Here is a 19244-nt window from a genome sequence, read left to right as displayed (position 1 = left end):
CACTAGAAGGTCCCGTCCGGTTGACAGAGAGGTAGATAGCCGGGAGATGGGCCTGGCTCGAGGCTAGCTCAAGGCTAACTGGTGCTTGCTAAGGGGCAATGGTAATTAGCCAACGACAACTGCCATTCGGTTGCAGCTAGCTAGTTGCGATGATCCGACGCTAGGGTCCAGTGATTCCGGCAGAAAATAAGATATGCTCTGGGTCGATAGCACGCTGTGCAGACTGGCCGACAAATTGTCCAGGCTAGAGCTAGTGTTGGCTGGTGGGTAGTGCAGGCCACGGACAATGGTAAAGACGCTAATGGTGGCTAATAGCCATTCGGTTGCAGCTAGACTAGTTTCAGCTTAAGGTTCTTGATAAAAGTTATAAAGAAACAATGGAATCCTTTCCACGTTGGGTGAGGCGGGTTGCAGGAAAGTATATTTAGTTAAAGAATGAAAAGTAAAATTGAGAAATATATACAAAATAGACAAAAAACAAAAAAAACTGGCTATTTACACAAGGACACTACAGAAAACACGACCGCACTGCTACGCCATCTTGGAAGTTGTTTCACCCAGTTCTCCTCTGAATCATTCAAATGTTCATTGGCAAACTTCAGACGGCCCTGTATATGTGCTTTCTTGAGCAGGGAGACCTTGCGGGCGCTGCAGGATTTCAGTCCTTCACAGCCTTGTGTAGGTCTACAATCTTGTCCCTGACATCCTTGGAGAGCTCTTTGGTCTTGGCCATGGTGGAGAGTTTGGAATCTGATTGATTGATTGCTTTTGTGGACAGGTGTCTTTTATACAGGTAACAAACAGAGATTAGGAGCACTCCCTGTAAGAGTGTGCTCCTAATCTCAGCTCGTTACCTGTATAAAAGACACCTGGGAGCCAGAAATCTTTCTGATTGAGAGGGGGTCAAATACTTATTTCCCTCATTAAAATGCAAATCAATTTATAACATTTTTGGAAAATGTTCATTGTTATTATGTCTCTCACTGTTCAAATACACCTACCATTAAAATTACAGACTGATCATTTCTTTGTCAGTGGGCAAACGTACAAATTCAGCAGGGGATCAAATACTTTTTTCCCTCACTGTAGCGATATACCCTTGATCCAGAGGTTACCTAGCTATACAGCCTTGATCCAGAGGTTACCTAGCTATACAGCCTTGATCCAGAGGTTACCTAGCTATACAGCCTTGATCCAGAGGTTACCTAGCTATACAGCCTTGATACAGAGGTTACCTAGCTATACAGCCTTGATCCAGAGGTTACCTAGCTATACAGCCTTGATCCAGAGGTTACCTAGCTATACAGCCTTGATACAGAGGTTACCTAGTTATACAGCCTTGATACAGAGGTTACCTAGCTATACAGCCTTGATCCAGAGGTTACCTAGCTATACAGCCTTGATCCAGAGGTTACCTAGCTATACAGCCTTGATCCAGAGGTTACCTAGCTATACAGCCTTGATACAGATATACAAACATTGACATTCACTGTAGTGTTGAATGGAATCACAAATTTAGAGGACAAAACTTAACTCACATATTGATAAAACTCAAATTCCTACTAGTAGTTCTAGGTGGTCCATATAATGAACAGTCAGCGCATAGTTATATACAGCGATACTGATACCCTGTGTATACAGCCATGTCCTGCAATCTAAAGCAGAAAATATCCTCATATGACAACACATTTTGTACGTAGTGGCGCAGTCAGTCCACAAGATGGCGCAGCGCCTCTCACAATCTTTGGGGAGAAACCTGATTGTGTATTTATTCCTCGTGTTATTATCTTTATTATTTTTCTCTCTGCATTGTTGGAGGGCCGTAAGTAAACATTTCACTGTTAGTCTACACCAGTTTACGAAGCATGTGACAAATACAATTAGATTTGAAGGCTTTAGATAAATAATCAAATATGCAGACAACTATTTAATCATAGGCCTACATAATAATTGTTAATGGCTTCAATGGTTTATTTAATCTTGTAAACTACACATTCGCAGCTAAACTTTTAATTGCTGTAGGCCTGTAGCCCAATATATAGTTAGGTAGGTAGAAAATCAAAGTAAAAACATTCGGTTGAAATGGTGATCTCTATTTACCTAAGCAGTTTACTAATTGAGTAGAACTATAGCTAACTATCAGTAGATCTACATACGAACCTATTCTACATAGTTGTATCTCCGGTGTGATCCGCAGCAGTCTCCGTAGCCGATCATTCTCCTCCTGGTACTCCACTACCGTTTTCTCAACTTCCCCTAAAATCTCCACAGCAGCCGCCGTTAAGCGCTCATTTAAAAACACACGAAACAATTGTAGTTTAGACATATTTCAGACGACTGGGAGTTTGGTAACCTATTTCGTTCAGTCAGTAGCTTGCTACGTCTTTCTTTACTCCACAAAAACAAAGTTTAAATTCACCTCAGAGAGGAAGAGGCGAAGCGAGAGGTTACACTCTCGCCAAAACCTGTCCAAAATAAGCCCAATGCGTTTCTATTGGCTTATTTCGGACCTAAACTTGTTGCTTGCCTTTGGGACAACGACTCCCATTGTCAGGACTGAGTGACATGAGCATCTCATCATTACATACAGATATCTGATCACCTTCAACTCTACTTCCGTGTTCTAGTCGAGGAATTTTAGAAAACGTATTGGTTCTACTCGAACCCGGAAAGGAACAACAGCGTCGCCAGCTGGATGGGGGTTTAGTACTGTGCAAGGCAGCCAGCCTACGGACCAGAGGGGTATACTACAAAGCATGTTCCCTGAGTTAGCCAGCTAACTTACCTAAATATTCTTAACTTAAAAAATATACAGTACCAGTCAAAAGTTTGGACACACCTACTCATTCAAGGGTTTTTCTTTATTTGTACTATTTTTTACATTGTAGAATAATAGTGAAGACATCAAAACTACGAAATAACACATACAGAATCATGTAGTAACCAAAATAATGTTAAACAAATCAAAATGTATTTTATATTTGATGACAGCTTTGCACAATCTTGGCATTCTCTCAACCAGCTTCATGAGGTAGTCACCTGGAATGCATTTCAATTAACAGGTGTGCCTTCTTAAAAGTTAATTTGTGGAATTTATTTAATTCTTAATGCGTTTGAGCCAATCAGTTGTCTTTTGACAAGGTAGGGGGGTATACAGAAGATAGTCCTATTTGGTAAAAGACAGAGTACATATTATGGCAAGAACAGCTCAAATAAGCAAAGAGAAACGACAGTCCATCATTACTTTAAGACATGAATGTCAGTCAATATGGAACATTTCAAGAACTTTGAAAGATTCTTCAAGTGCAGTAGCATAAACCATCAAGCGCTATGATGAAACTGGCTCTCATGAGGACTGCCACAGGAATGGAAGACCCAGAGTTACCTCTGCTGCAGAGGATAAGTTCATTAGAGTTTCCAGACTCTGGGATTTATTTAGAATTCAAGGCACACTTAACCAGCATGGCTACCACAGCATTCTGCAGCGATACGCCATCGCATCTGGTTTGGGCTTAGTGGGACTATCATTTGTTTTTCAACTGGACAATGACCCAACACACCTCCAGGCTGTGTAAGGGCTATTTTACCAAGAAGGAGATTGATGGAGTGCTGCATCAGATGACCTGGCCTCCACAATCCCCCGACCTCAACCCATTTTTATTTTATTTTATTTCACCTTTATTTAACCAGGTAAGCCAGTTGAGAACAAGTTCTCATTTACAACTGCGACCTGGCCAAGATAAAGCAAATTGAGATGGTTTGGGATGAGTCGGATGGCAGAGTGAAGGAAAAGCAGCCAACAAGTGCTCAGCATATGTGGGAACTCCTTCAAGACTGTCGGAAAAGCATTCCAGGTGAAACTGGTTGAGAGAAGGCCAAGAGTGTGCAAAGCTGTCATCAAGGCAAAGGGTGGCTATTTGAATATTCTCAAATATAAAATATATTTTGATTTGTTTAACACTTTTCTGGTTACTACATGATTCCATATGGGTTATTTCATTGTTTTGATGTCTTCACTATTATTCTACAATGTAGAAAATAGTACAAACCTTTGACCAAAAACACATATCAAAGTTTAGCTTTCTCAATCAACCTGAAAATCTGTAGTTATTTTTGGTATTTTATCAAAGTTAGCTGGCGAAGTTATTGAACCTACTTTGTAGAATACCCCTCAATCAGTGGAGGCAGGTGGGAGGAGCTATATTAGGATGGGTTCATTGTAATGGCTGGAATGGAATCAATGGAACGGAGTCAAACGTGGTTTCCACATGTGATATGTTTGAAACCATTCCATTGGTTCCATTCCAGCCTTTACAATGAGTCTGTCCTTCTATAGCTCCTCCCACCAGCCTCCACTGCCCTCAGTTGTAAAGGGAAATGATAACTACATGTAGACAAACAGTGGTTATCATCAGTATAGGATGATGTGGGAGAATCAATTATTCATCATTGAGCAGCATTAGGACAGAATTGATGAGAAATACTCTTGGAGAGATGTATTTTCTGGAAAGTATAGCTACCATTTTTTATGAATCAATAACATCAGTCAAAACATTCTCTCAATACCCTGAGAGACATTCCAAAACAAATGACCAGATTTTCCCGTTTCTAATAACATGAAAAAATCAACAGACTTCCCATAATACAAAGTACTTCTTTTTGACCATTACCTCGTCATTCAAATAAAATCAAACTTTATTTACATAGAACGTGTGAAGGACATTTTTATGTTGGTGCTTTGCTATTTACCATTTTCTATGTTCGTGCTTTTCTATAAACTAATTTCTGTGATCATGCAAGTGACTGATTGAACAAATCCTCACTATCAGTATCTGCAATTTGGCAGTACGCCCAGAACCTTGTTTAGAGAAAGATATCTCAGTTTCGAGGTCTCAGCTTAGAGAGAAGAAGCCTCGTGAGTTATTGGTCTATCACATGCATGACCCAGTATTTCAGAGCAAACGTAAAAAATTCTAGATGCCATACCTGCCGTTGTGCCCTTGAGCAAGGCACTTAACCCCCCACAACAACTGCTCCACGGGCGCTGTAGTATGGCAGCATCCTGCTCCAACCTCTATGTATGTGTCTCTTTCGGAAGGAGTTATAAAAGCGGAAGTCGAATTTCCTTTGGACCTTGTGTACAATTACTTAGTGTCAAATTTGATTTACATAGAATGTTTTGCAAAAGTCAAATCGATCACACATCCATTTTTCTGTAACCCAAAGTATGAATGATCCAGAGTTTAAGATCGCTTTAAGATGAGCAGAAAATACAAACTTTATTGTCCATTAAGTTTTAACAGAATGAAAATGTGTCGTTGGCGCTCTGAGTTACAATAAAAGGATAAAAACAGACAAAAAACATACAGAAACACATTAAACATTTACATGTCAGAATGAAATGTCAGAATGAAACACAATAAACATTTACATGTCAGAATGAAATGTCAGAATGAAACACATTAAACATTTACATGTCAGAATGAAACACATTAAACATTTACATGTCAGAATGAAATGTCAGAATGAAACACATTAAACATTTACATGTCAGAATGAAATGTCAAAATGAAACACAATAAACATTGACATGTCAGAATGAAATGTCAGAATGAAACACATTAAACATTTATATGTCAGAATGAAATGTCAAAATGAAACAAATAAAAAATTTAACATCACTGAAAAGGTACCAGAAGGGGATGTTGTAATTGAGAACACTCGATCAGGGATTTGTATACCATGATCAGTGTGTGTCTGCTTGCATTAAAACGTCATAGTTTCTTAAGTAGGGAAAGAAACTGCCTTTTTGTAGATGAGGTCAGTGTTCTACTGGAAGCTAGGTTTGTGGTCTAAAATTGTCCAATTATTTAAAATGTGTGACTTGCTCCACGTCCTGTCTTTCCATGGTGACATGCTCGAGAGAAGGGCTTCCGTTTTCCCCAGCTTTCTTTCCTCCAATGCACAGTTCTTTAGTCTTGGTGACGTTAAGGTCAAGGAAGCTATTGTCAAACCACGTTGAGGCAGTCAATGAACTGGGAGTAGCTTGAGATGGACTTGTCCTCCAGGCAAGCAACCAGAGCCATGTCGTCTGCATATTTGATGAGGGCCATGTCGCTGTTGCTTCCTAAGAGATTTGTCCACATCCTGCCTTTATATTCACTTACCTGACAGACAATCTCTTTGTCCTAATGTTCTTTCCTCTTTCAGTTTCTGTCCCGTTTTCTTTCTTTGTGGACTTTATCCACATGCCTCAACAGATGAGATTTATGAGTGAATCTTTTACCACAGACTGAGCAGCCATGTGATTTCTCTCCTGTGTGAGTCAGTATATGCCTCCTTAGGTCAGCCTTCTGATTGAAGCTTTTCCCACAATCACCACACCTATATCGTTTCTCTTCTGTGTGAGTCCGTATATGTTCAGTTAGGTGCCCCTTCTCAGTGAAGCTTTCCCCACAGTCACCACAGCGAAAGGAATTATCTCTGTTGTGAGTCCGAGTATGCTTGGTTAGGTTCCCCCTCTGACTGAAGCTTTTCCCACAGCCTCCACAGCTAAATGGTTTCTCTCCTGTGTGAGTCCTTATATGCATAGTTAAGACCGCCTTGCGATTGAAGCTTTTCCCGCAGTCTCCACAGCTAAATGGTTTCTCTCCTGTGTGAGTCAGTTTGTGCAGGGTAAGGTGCCGCTTGAGCCCAAAGCATTTCCCGCAGTCTCCACAGCAAAAAGGTTTCTCTCCTGTGTGAGTCAGTTTATGCACGGTAAGGTGTCCCTTCTGACTAAAGCTTTTCCCACAGTCACCACAGCTAAAAGGTTTCTCACCTGTGTGAGTCAGTTTATGCACAGAAAAGTGTCCCTTATGACTGAAGCTTTTCCCACAGTCACCACAGCTAAAGAGTTTCTCTCCTGTGTGAGTCAGTACATGTTCGGTTAGGTTCCCCTTCTGACTGAAGCTTTTCCCACAGTCACCACAGATAAATGGTTTCTCTCCTGTGTGAGTCCTTATATGCATAGTTAAGACCTCCTTGCGATTGAATCTTTTCCCGCAGTCGCCACAGCTAAATGGTTTCTCTCCTGTGTGAGTCAGTTTATGCATGGTTAGGTGCCGCTTGAGCCCAAAGCTTTTCCCGCAGTCACCACAGCTAAAAGGTTTCTCTCCTGTGTGAGTCAGTTTATGAATGCTTAGGTTCCCCTTCTGACTAAAACTTTTCCCACAGTCACCACAGCTAAAAGGTTTCTCACCTGTATGAGTCAGTTTATGCACGGTAAGGTGTCCCTTCTGACTGAAGCTTTTCCCACAGTCACCACAGCTAAATAGTTTCTCTCCTTTGTGAATCCTCATGTGCCTGGACATATGGCCTTTGTATTTGAAGGTCTTGCCACAAGCAGGGCAGGTGAAGGGCTTCCCAAGGTGACAGAGCCTGACATGGGCTTCCAGTTTACAGGTGGAGTTGTAGTGTTTTTTGCATAAGTGGCATTCACTGGGTCTCTTCTTGGGGAGAGTCACATGCCTCTGCAGGCCAGCTTTCAGAGCAAACGTTTCACCACAGTCACCACAGTGGTACGTTTTTCTAGACGTGATGCTGGGTTTGGAACAGTGTTCCCCCAATGTTAAACTGGGATCCAATGGTGGGCTGGGATCCAATGGTGGGCTGGGATCCAATGGTGGGCTTGGATCCAATGGTGGACTGCTGTCAAGTCCTACTGGGTCGCTGCTTACGGCTGAGCTGTGGCTGGAGGCATTGTTCTGATTATCTGGAGGGTCAAAGGGAATGTCAAGACCCTTTAGGTGGGTCACAGTGCCAAAAGTTGTGAGATCCACTGGTTTAGAGTCACTCTCTCTGTTCTCCACAGTCTGGGTTTGGGGAAGTGTCCAGGACTGAAGTGGGTCCTCCTGATCACATTCACTTTTCACACAGGAAGGAGTGAACACGGAGTCTTTGGTATCAAATAGCACTTGAAGCTGCTCTTCCTCCTGATTGGTCCTGAGTTCCTCCTGTTCCTCTTTAATCTGTGTGGGCTCTGGGTCCTCCTGCCCCAGACTGGGGCTCCACTCCTGCTCACAGTGCTGCTGCTCAGGGGGAACGTCCTCTTCAGAGACAGAGAGAGAGAGCTGCAGGGAGTCTGGAGGGAAGGAGAGGGGGAGCAGAGGTGATTTATCAGAGAATTTGGAATCACTCATGAATTATAGATCTCTTATGACTTTCAATTTGAATTTGCTTTCTTAGCATGGATCTCTATGATCTATACAGCCTGAGTGCAGATAGCTAGCTAGGTATTTGCTTTCTTAGCATGGATCTCTATGATCTATACAGCCTGAGTGCAGATAGCTAGCTAGGTATTTGCTTTCTTATCATGGATCTCTATGATCTATACAGCCTGAGTGCAGATAGCTAGCTAGGTATTTGCTTTCCTTCACACAAGACATATAGGTGCGTGGGTTAACATGCCTACTATTGAACACACAGTGGCCAATGTGTACATTGAATGCTTGGCTATGAAAAGCCAACTGACATTTACTCCTGGAGGTGCTGACCTGTTGCACCATCTACAACCACTGTGATTATTATTTGACCCTGCTGGTCATCTATGGATGTTTGAACATCTTGAAGAACGATCTGGCCTCAATAGCCATGTACTCTTATAATCTCCACCCGGCACAACCAGATGGACTGGCCACCCCTCAGAGCCTGGTTCCTCTCTAGGTTTCGTCCAAGGTTCCTGCCTTTCTATGGAGTTTTTCCTAGCCACCGTGCTTCTACATCTGCATTGCTTGCTGTTTGGGGTTTTAGGCTGGGTATCTGTATAAGCACTTTGTGACATCTGCTGATGTAGAAAGGGCTTTATAAATACATTTGATTGATTGATTTAATGGAAAGAGATGTCTACATTCACACACACATAACTGAGAATCCTATCCAGTGAGAACTGACATTAAAACTTAGATTATAGCGTTGCTATATTTTATGCCCCCCATAAAAACACTGTACAAGGTTGCACAGGTAAAGTACCTGCAATACAATTCAACAGGCATAGGCCTAGTCACATTCCAATGGACCAAACAGGCTAGAATGTCATTCTATGCTGTAGCGTTAAGATTTCCCTTCACTGGAACTAAGGGGCCTAGCCCAAACCATGAAAAACAGCCCCAGACCATTATTCCTCCTCCACCCAACTTTACAGTTGGCACTATGCATTGGCTGTGGCTGCATGTTGTGTAAATCAAATGATACAAACCCCCAAAATATCCATTTTAATTCCACCTTGTAAATGGGGACAATAAAAGGACACTATAATATGTGCAGTTTTGTCACAACACAATGCCACAGATGTCTCAAGTTTGTGCAATTGGCATGCTGACTGCAGGAATGTCCACCAGAGCTGATGCCAGAGAATTTAATGTTAATTTCTCTACCATAAGCCGCCTCCAACGTCATTTTAGAGAATTTGGCAGTACATCCAACCGGCCTCACAACCGCAGACCACGTGTATGGCGTCGTTGGGCGAGTGGTTTGCTGATGTCAACGTTGTGAACAGAGTGCCCCATGGTGGGGTTATGGTATGGGCAGGCATAAGCTACGGACAACGAACACAACTGCATTTTATCGATGGCAATTTGAATGCACAGAGATACCGTGAGGAGATCCTGAGGCCCATTGACGTGCCATTCATCCGCCGCCATCACCTCATGTTTCAGCATGATAATGCACGGCCCCATGTCACAAGGATCTGTACACAATTCCTGGAAGCTGAAAATGTCCCAGTTCTTCAATGGCCTGCATACTCACCAGACATGTCACCCATTGAGCATGTTTAGAATTCTCTGGATCGACGTGTACGACAGCATGTTGCAGTTCCCGCCAATATCCAGCAACTTCACACAGACATTCAAGAGGAGTGGGACAACATTCCACAGGCCACAATCAACAGCCTGATCAACTCTATGCGAAGGAGATGTGTCGCGCTGCATGTGGCAAATGGTGGTCACACCAGATACCGACTGGTTTTCTGATCCATGCCCCTACTTTTTTTTAAAGGTATCTGTGACCAACAGATGGATATCTGTATTCCCAGTCATGTGAAATCCATAGATTAGGGCCTCATTTATTTCAATTGACTGATTTCCTTAAAGTGATTTTAACTCAGTAAAATCTTTGAAACTGTTGTTGCGTGTTGCGATTATATTTTTGTTCAATATAGATAGAGCGTATCACACTTGACCAAATCATCATCCTCAGCTAATCAAAAGGAACGGTGAATGATTCCAATGTACCACTGGAGTCAGAATGGCAACATAAATGTGTGGGGCTGCTGTCCAAGCAAGGGAACGCATTGCCACGTCGGGGCTAAAACAACTTCTCCAAAATGTTGAAATGGTGATCACAAAGCCTAAACAGTTTATTAATTTAGTGGAGCTGTAGTTAGATATTAGTAGATCTACATACAAACCTATTCTACATAGTTTTATCTCCGGTGTGATCCTCAGCAGTCTCCGTAGCCGATCATTCTCCTCCTGGTACTCCACTACCATTTTCTCAACCGCACCAAAAATCTCCACAGCAGCAGATGCCGTTAAACATTCATTTAAAAACACACAGAACGACTGTAGTTTAGACGTTTTCAGTGGACTGAGAGTTGGGTATTCAGCTAGTATGGCTTCTTGACATGGGTCCTTCTGATCACATTCACTTTTCACAAAGGAAGGAGTGAATATGGAGTCTTTGGTATCAAAGAGCACTTGGAGCTGCTCTTCCTCCTGACTGATCCTGAGTTCCTCCTGTTCCTCTTTAATCTGTGTGGGCTCTGGGTCCTCCTGCCCCAGACTGGGGCTCCACTCCTGCTCACAGTGCTGCTGCTCAGGGGGAACCTCCTCTTCAGAGACAGAGAGCTGCAGGGAGTCTGGAGGGAAGGAGAGGGGGAGCAGAGGTTACCTAGCTATACAGCCTTGATCTAGAGGTTACCTAGCTATACAGCCTTGATCCAGAGGTTACCTAGCTATACAGCCTTGATCCAGAGGTTACCTAGCTATACAGCCTTGATCCAGAGGTTACCTAGCTATACAGCCTTGATCCAGAGGTTACCTTGCTATACAGCCTTGATACAGAGGTTACCTAGCTATACAGCCTTGATCCAGAGGTTACCTAGCTATACAGCCTTGATCCAGAGGTTACCTAGCTATACAGCCTTGATCCAGAGGTGACCTAGCTATAGAGCCTTGATCCAGAGGTTACCTAGCTATACAGCCTTGATCCAGAGGTTACCTAGCTATACAGCCTTGATCCAGAGGTTACCTAGCTATACAGCCTTGATCCAGAGGTACTTATTTCCCTCATTAAAATGGAAATCAATTCATAAAAAAATGTACATCCGTTTTTCTGGATATTTTTGTTGTTGTATTCTGTCTCTCACTGTTCAAATAAACCTACCATTAAAATTATAGACTGATAATTTCTTTGTCAGTGGGCAAACGTACAAAATCAGCAGGGGATCAAATACTTTTTTCCCTCACTGTATACAGCCATACTGGTAACCTGTGTATACAGCCATACTGGTACCCAGTATTTATAGCCAAGTTACAGTATCGTTACTCATTGTCAGGGTTCTCCCAGGATTTTTAACAAGGTGGTGATACTGAGTACGGCCGGGGAGACCCGGCCGAGGGCAGTGCCCCACTCTGGACTCAGATAATTTTGCGTTTTCGAACACCTGTAACTGCCATGTCCTGCAATCTAAAGCAAAAAATGGCCTCATATGACAACACATTTTTTACGTAGTGGCGCAGTCAGTCCACAAGATGGCGCAGCGCCTCTCACAATCTTTGGGGAGAAACCTGATTGTGTATTTATTCCTCGTGTTATTATCTTTATTATTTTTCTCTCTGCATTGTTGGAGGGCCGTAAGTAAACATTTCACTGTTAGTCTACACCAGTTTACGAAGCATGTGACAAATACAATTAGATTTGAAGGCTTTAGATAAATAATCAAATATGCAGACAACTATTTAATCATAGGCCTACATAATAATTGTTAATGGCTTCAATGGTTTATTTAATCTTGTAAACTACACATTCGCAGCTAAATGCTTAATTGCTGTAGGCCTGTAGCCCAATATATAGTTAGGTAGGTAGAAAATCAAAGTAAAAACATTCGGTTGAAATGGTGATCTCTATTTACCTAAGCAGTTTACTAATTGAGTAGAACTATAGCTAACTATCAGTAGATCTACATACGAACCTATTTTACATAGTTGTATCTCTGGTGTGATCCGCAGCAGTCTCCGTAGCCGATCATTCTCCTCCTGGTACTCCACTACCGTTTTCTCAACTGCCCCGAAAATCTCCACAGCAGCCGCCGTTAAGCGCTCATTTAAAAACACACGAAACAATTGTAGTTTAGACATATTTCAGACGACTGGGAGTTGGGTAACCTATTTCGTTCAGTCAGTAGCTTGCTACGTCTTTCTTTACTCCACAAAAACAAAGTTCAAATTCACCTCAGAGAGGAAGAGGCGAAGCGAGAGATTACACTCTCGCCAAAACCTGTCCAAAATAAGCCCAATGCGTTTCTATTGGCTTATTTCGGACCTAAACTTGTTGCCTGCCTTTGGGACAACGACTCCCATTGTCAGGACTGAGTGACATGAGCATCTCATCATTACATACAGATATCTGATCACCTTCAACTCTACTTCCGTGTTCTAGTCGAGGAATTTTAGAAAACTTCTTGGTTCTACTCGAACCCGGAAAGGAACAACAGCGTCGCCAGCTGGATGGGGGTTTAGTACTGTGCAAGGCAGCCAGCCTACGGACCAGAGGAGTATACTACAAAGCATGTTCCCTGAGTTAGCCAGCTAACATACCTAAATATTCTTAACTTAAAAAAATATACAGTACCAGTCAAAAGTTTGGACACACCTACTCATTCAAGGGTTTTTCTTTATTTGTACTATTTTTTACATTGTAGAATAATAGTGAAGACATCAAAACTATGAAATAACACATATGGAATCATTTAGTAACCAAAATAGTGTTAAACAAATCAAAATGTATTTTATATTTGAGATTATTGATGACAGCTTTGCACACTCTTGGCATTCTCTCAACCAGCTTCATGAGGTGCCTTCTTAAAAGTCAATTTGTGGAATTTCTTTCATTCTTAATGCATTTGAGCCAAACAGTTGTCTTATGACAAGGTAGAGGGGTATACAGAAGATAGCCCTATTTGGTAAAAGACCAAGTACATATTATGGCAAGAACAGCTCAAATAAGCAAATGACAGTCCATCATTACTTTAAGACATGAATGTCAGTCAATACGGAACATTTCAAGAACTTTGAAAGTTTCTTCAAGTGCAGTCGCATAAACCATCAAGCGCTATGATGAAATTGGCTCTCATGAGGACCGCCACAGGAATGGAAGACCCAGAGTTACCTCTGCTGCAGAGGATAAGTTCATTAGAGTTACCAGCCTCAGAAATTGCAGAAAAAAAAAAAAATGCTTCACAGAGTTCAAGTAACAGACACATCTCAACATCAACTGTTAAGAGGAGACTGCGTGAATTAGGCCTTCATGGTCTAATTGCTGCAAAGAAACCACTACTAAAGGGCACCAATAAGAAGAGCAGGCCTGCTTGGGCCAAGAAACACGAGCAATGGACATTAGACCGGTGGAAATGTGTCCTTTGGTCTGGAGTCCAAATTGGAGATTTTTGATTCCAACCGCCATGTCTTTGTGAGACGCAGTGTGGGTGAACGGATGATCTCCGCATGTGTAGTTCCCACTGTAAAGCATGGAGGAGGAGGAGGTGTTATGGTGTGGGGGTGCTTTGCTGGTGACACGGTCTGTGATTTATTTAGAATTCAAGGCACACTTAACCAGCATGGCTACCACATCATTCTGCAGCGATACGCCATCCCATCTGGTTTGGGCTTAGTGGGACTATCATTTGTTTTTCAATAGGACAATGACCCAACACACCTCCAGGCTGTGTGAGGGCTATTTTACCAAGGAGATTGATGGAGTGCTGCATCAGATGACCTGGCCTCCACAATCCCCCGACCTCAACCCAATTGAGATGGTTTTGGATGAGTCGGACGGCAGAGTGAAGGGAAAAGCTGCCAACAAGTGCTCAGCATATGTGGGAACTCCTTCAAGACTGTTGGAAAAGCATTCCAGGTGAAGCTGGTTGAGAGAATGCCAAGAGTGTGCAAAGCTGTCATCAAGGCAAAGGGGTGGCTATTTGAATATTCTCAAATATAAAATATATTTTGATTTGTTTAACCCTTTTTTGGTTACTACATGATTCCATATGTGTTATTTCATTGTTTTGATGTCTTCAGTATTATTCTACAATGTAGAAAATAGTACAAATAAAGAAAAACCCTTGAATGAGTAGGTGTGTCCAAACTTTTGACTGGTACTGTATATAAGCTTGAACTGGGCTTGGTCAATTTGACTCAACCAAAAACACATATCAAAGTTTAGCTTTCTCAATCAACCTGAAAATCTGTAGTTATTTTTGATCTTTTATCAAAGTTAGCTGGCTAAGTTATTGAACCTATTTTGTAGTACCCCTCAGTCAATGAAGGTTGGTGGGAGGAGCTATAGGAGGACGGGCTCATTGTAATGGCTGGAATGGAATCAATGGAACGGAGTCAAATATGGTTTCCACATGTGATATGTTTGATATCATTCCATTGATTCCATTCCAGCCATTACAATGATGCTGTCCTACTATAGCTCCTCCCACCAGCCTCCACTGCCCTCAGTAGTAAAGGGAAATGATAACTACATTTGTATTTGTATTTTGTATTTATTACGGATCCCCATTAGCAGCTTTCAAGGCAGTAGCTACTCTTCCTGTGGTCCAACCACAATTTACATACAATAAAACAATACATAACACAACACACTACTCTACCATAACATATTTACAATACAAAATCAATTACACAGCAAAATAACAATATTTAAATATGTGTGTGTAGAGTGCGTGTGTTAGCATGTGTTTGTGAATGCTGTGTGTGTCTGTGCCTCTTCACAGTCCCCGCTGTTCCATAAAGTGTAGTTTTATCTGTTTTTTAAAATCTGATTTTACTGCTTGACTGAGTTACATGATGTGGAATAGAGTTCCATGTAGCCATGGCTCTATGTAGTACTGTGCGTTTCCCGTAGTCTGTTCTGGACTTGGGGACTGTGAAGAGACCTCTGGTGGCATGGCTCGTGGGGTATGCATGGGTGTCCGAGCTGTGTGCCAGCATTCCAAACAGATAGCTCGGTACATTCAGCTTGTCTACACCTCTTAAAAAATACAAGCAGTGATGAAGTCAATCTCTCTTCCACTCTAAGCCAGGAGAGACTAACAACATGTCATTAATGTTAGCTCTCCGTGTACTTTTAAGGGCCAGCTGTGCCACCCATTCCGAAACTAACTGCAACTCTTTATTAAGTGTTGCAGTTATTTCATTGCTGTAGTAGCTGACGTGTATAGTGTTGAGTCATCCGCATACATAGACAGTGGCTATATTCAAAGCCAGTGGCATGTCATTAGTAAAGATTGAAAAAAGTAAGGGGCCTAAACAGCTGCCCTGGGGAATTCCTGATTCTACCTGGATTATGTTTGAGAGGCTTCCATTAAAGAACACCCTCTGTGTTTTGTTAGACAAGTAACTCTTTATCCACATTATAGCAGGTGGTGTAAAGCCATAACACGTACGTTTTTCCAGCAGCAGACTATGATCGATAATGTCAAAAGCCGCACTGAAGTCTAACAAAACAGCCTCCACAATCTTTCTATCATCAATTTCTCTCAGCCAATCATCAGTCATTTGTGTAAGTGCTTGTTGAATATCCTTCTCTATAAGCATGCTGAAAGTTTGTTGTCAATTTGTTTACTGTAAAATAGCTTTGTATCTGGTCAAACACCATTTTTTCCAATAGTTTACTAAGGGTTGGTAACAGGCTTATTGGTCGGCTATTTGAGCCAGTAAAGGGGGCTTTACTATTCTTAGGTAGCGGAATGACTCCAAGCCTTGGGGCACATACATTCTAGTAGGCTTAAATTGAAAATATGGCAAATAGGAGTGGCAATATCGTCCGCTATTATCCTCAGTAATTTTCCATCCAAGTTGTCAGACCCCGTTGGCTTGTCATTGTTAATAGACAACAATACTTTTTTCACCTCTTCCACACTCACTTTACGGAATTCAAAATTACAATGCTTGTCTTTCATAATTTGGTCAGATATACTTGGATGTGTAGTGTCAGCAATTGTTGCTGGCATGTAATGCCGAAGTTTGCCAATCTTGCCAATGAAAAAATTATTAAAGTAGTTGGCAATATCAGTTGGTTTTGTGATGAATGAGCCATCTGATTCAATGAATGACTGAGCTGAGTTTGCCTTTTTTCCCAAAATTTCATTTAAGGTGCTCCAAAGCTTTTTACTATCATTCTTTATGTCATTTATCCTTGTTTCACGGTTTCATTTCTTCTTCTTTTTATTCTGTTTAGTCACATGATTTCTCAATATGCAGTACGTTTTGCCAGACTTTCCATTTGCCTCATCCCTCTCAACCATACAAATGTTCAATTCCTCATCAATCCACGGGGATTTAACAGTTTTTACAGTAATTTTCTTAATGGGTGCATGCTTATTAGTAACTAGAATATGCAATTTCATAAATGCGTCAAGTGCAGTGTCTGTTTGCTTCTCATTACACACCACGGACCAACATATATTATTTACATCAACAACATAGGAATCACTACAAAACGTATTGTTTGACCTCTTATACACAATATTAGGCCCAGCCTTTGGAACTTTGGTTTTCCTAGATATGGCTACTATATTGTGATCCCTACATCCAATGGATTTGGATACTGCTTTCAAACGAATCTCTGCAGCATTAGTAAAGATATGATCAATATATGTTGATGATTTAATTCCTGTACTGTTTGTAACTACCCTGGTAGGTTGACTGATAACCTGAAACAGGTTGCAGGCACTGGTTACAGTTTGAAGCTTTCTTTTGAGTGGGCAGCCTGATGAAAGCCAGTCAATATTTAAATCACCCAGAAAGTATACCTCTCTATTGATATCACATACATTATCAAGCATTTCACACACATTATCCAGATACTGACTGTTAGCACTTGGTGGTCTATAGCAGCTTCCCACCGGAATTGGCTTTAGGTGAGGCAGATTAACCTGTAGCCATATTACTTCAACAGTATTTAACATGAGATCCTCTCTAATCTTCACAGGAATGTGGTTCTGAATATAAACAGCAACACCTCCACCATTGGCATTTCTATATTTTCTGTAAATGTTATAACCTTGTATTGCTACCCCTGTATCCTCAAAGATATTATCTAAGTGAGTTTCAGAGATAGTGGTTAAGAGAGTTGGCCCAGTAACCGAAAGGTCGCTGGTTCTAATCCCCGAGCCGACTAGGTGAAAAATCTGTCGATGTGCCCTTGAGCATGGCACTTACCCCTAATTGCTCCTGTACTTCGCTCTGGATAAGAGCGTCTGCTAAATGACTAAAATGTAATGTAAATGTAAAAGCTGCATATGTTAACGTGGGCTATTTTGAGCAAGGGTTTTTGTTAAGGCGGAGGTAAGGGCATTGGTGTTTGCGGCTCTGATTGAACAGCAGGTGTTTGTTTTGCCTCGGCCTGCGGTGGGAGAGGTGGTGGATGCTCCGGGTACCCCGTATAGGTGGTGGATGCTCCGGGTACCCCGTATAGGCCCGACGATGAGGTCGAGTATAAGGTCCCGGCCACCTTGCCTCGATTTGACCCTCTCTCTCCTATACCTACGGCTGTACACTTGCAGCTGGAGGCAGAAGAGAGAGCACAAATCCGAAAGGATGAGCTACATCTCAAGTTGGAGATGGAAGCGCCGGAGGGGATGGCTGCCGTTTTATGGATTCTTAACCAACCGTGCTATTTTGTGTGTTTTTTTGCATTGTTTTTAACTTATGTTGTACATAATGTTGCTGCTACCGTCTCTTATGACGAAAGAGCTTCTGGACATCAGAACAGCGATTACTCACCTTGAACTGGACAAATCACTTTTATTTTATGGAGTCGGACGAGAGGGATTTGCTCGAGACACCCGACAGGGCCCTCATCCCCGTCATTCGCAGTACAAAGAAAAGGAGATATTGCGGAAGGAGATCGGGGTGCCTGGTAAGGAGCCGGCGACGAGTGGCTAATCTGCCTTTGCCATCGATACTATTGGCCAATTTACAATTGCTTGATAATAAAATGGACGAACTACAGGCACGAATATCCTACTAACGGGACATTAAAAACTGTCATATCTTATGTTTCACAGAGTCGTGGCTGAACGATGACATGAATAACATACAGCTGGCAGGTTATACACTGTATCGGCAGGATAGAACAGCAGCCTCTGGTAAGACAAGGGGTGGCGGTCTATGTATATTTGTAAACAACAGCTAGTGCACGATATGTAAGGAAGTCTCAAGGTTTTGCTCGCCTGAGGTAGAGTCTCTCATGATAAGCTGTAGACCACACTCTCTACCAAGAGAGTTTTCATCTATATTTTTCGTAGCTGTCTATTTACCACCACAAACCGATGCTGGCACTAAGACCGCACTCAATTAACTGTATACGGCCATAAGCAAACAGGAAAACGCTCATCCAGAGGCGGCGCTCCTAGTGGCCGGGGACTTTAATACAGGGAAACTTAAATCCGTTTTACCTCATTTCTACTAGCATGTTAAATGTGCAACCAGAGGGAAAAAAACTCTAGACCACCTTTACTCCACACACAGAGATGCATACAAAGCTCTCCCTCACCCTCCATTTGGAAAATCTGACCATAATTATATGCCCCTGATTCCTGCTTACAAGCAAAAACTAAAGCAGGAAGCACCAGTGACTCGGTCAATATAAAAGTGGTCAGATGAAGCAGATGCTAAGCTACAGGACTGTTTTGCTAGCACAGACTGGAATATGTTCCAGGATTCTTCCGATGGCATTGAGGAGTACACCACATCAGTCACTGGGTTCATCAATAAGTGCATCGATAACGTCGTCCCCACAGTGACTGTACGTACATACCCCAACCAGAAGTCATGGATTACAGGCAACATCCGCACTGAGCTAAAGGGTAGAGCTGCCGCTTTCAAGGAGCCGGACTCTAACCCGGACGCTTACAAGAAATCCCGCTATGCCCTACGACGAACCATCAAACAGGCAAAGCGTCAATACAGGAC

General features: G+C 42.1%; 1 protein-coding gene across 7 annotated transcripts in view; it reads right to left on the bottom strand.

Moving 5' to 3' along the window:
* The window catches only part of LOC121554483 (zinc finger protein OZF-like), a 49540-nt gene that overhangs the window by 8139 nt on the left and 22157 nt on the right, over positions 1-19244 (bottom strand). For 2 of the 7 annotated variants that reach the window (XM_045211875.1, XM_045211879.1), the window contains exon 1: positions 2161-2601. The exons of 2 other annotated variants lie outside the window; for them this stretch is intronic. In XM_045211875.1, the coding sequence (XP_045067810.1) occupies positions 2161-2326 (166 nt within the window). In that variant the 5' untranslated portion in view covers positions 2327-2601. Of the gene's footprint in view, positions 1-2160; positions 2602-5452; positions 8123-10447; positions 10812-12232; positions 12676-19244 lie in introns of those variants that run through there. 3 more of the 7 variants (XM_045211874.1, XM_045211877.1, XM_045211880.1) reach the window with 3 other exon arrangements.

The sequence above is a fragment of the Coregonus clupeaformis genome, chromosome 39, assembly GCF_020615455.1.
Source record: "Coregonus clupeaformis isolate EN_2021a chromosome 39, ASM2061545v1, whole genome shotgun sequence".
NCBI classification, from domain to species: domain Eukaryota; kingdom Metazoa; phylum Chordata; class Actinopteri; order Salmoniformes; family Salmonidae; genus Coregonus; species Coregonus clupeaformis.
The sequence above is the reverse complement of the archived record's forward strand: the minus strand, read 5'-3'. Positions and strand labels throughout refer to the sequence as shown.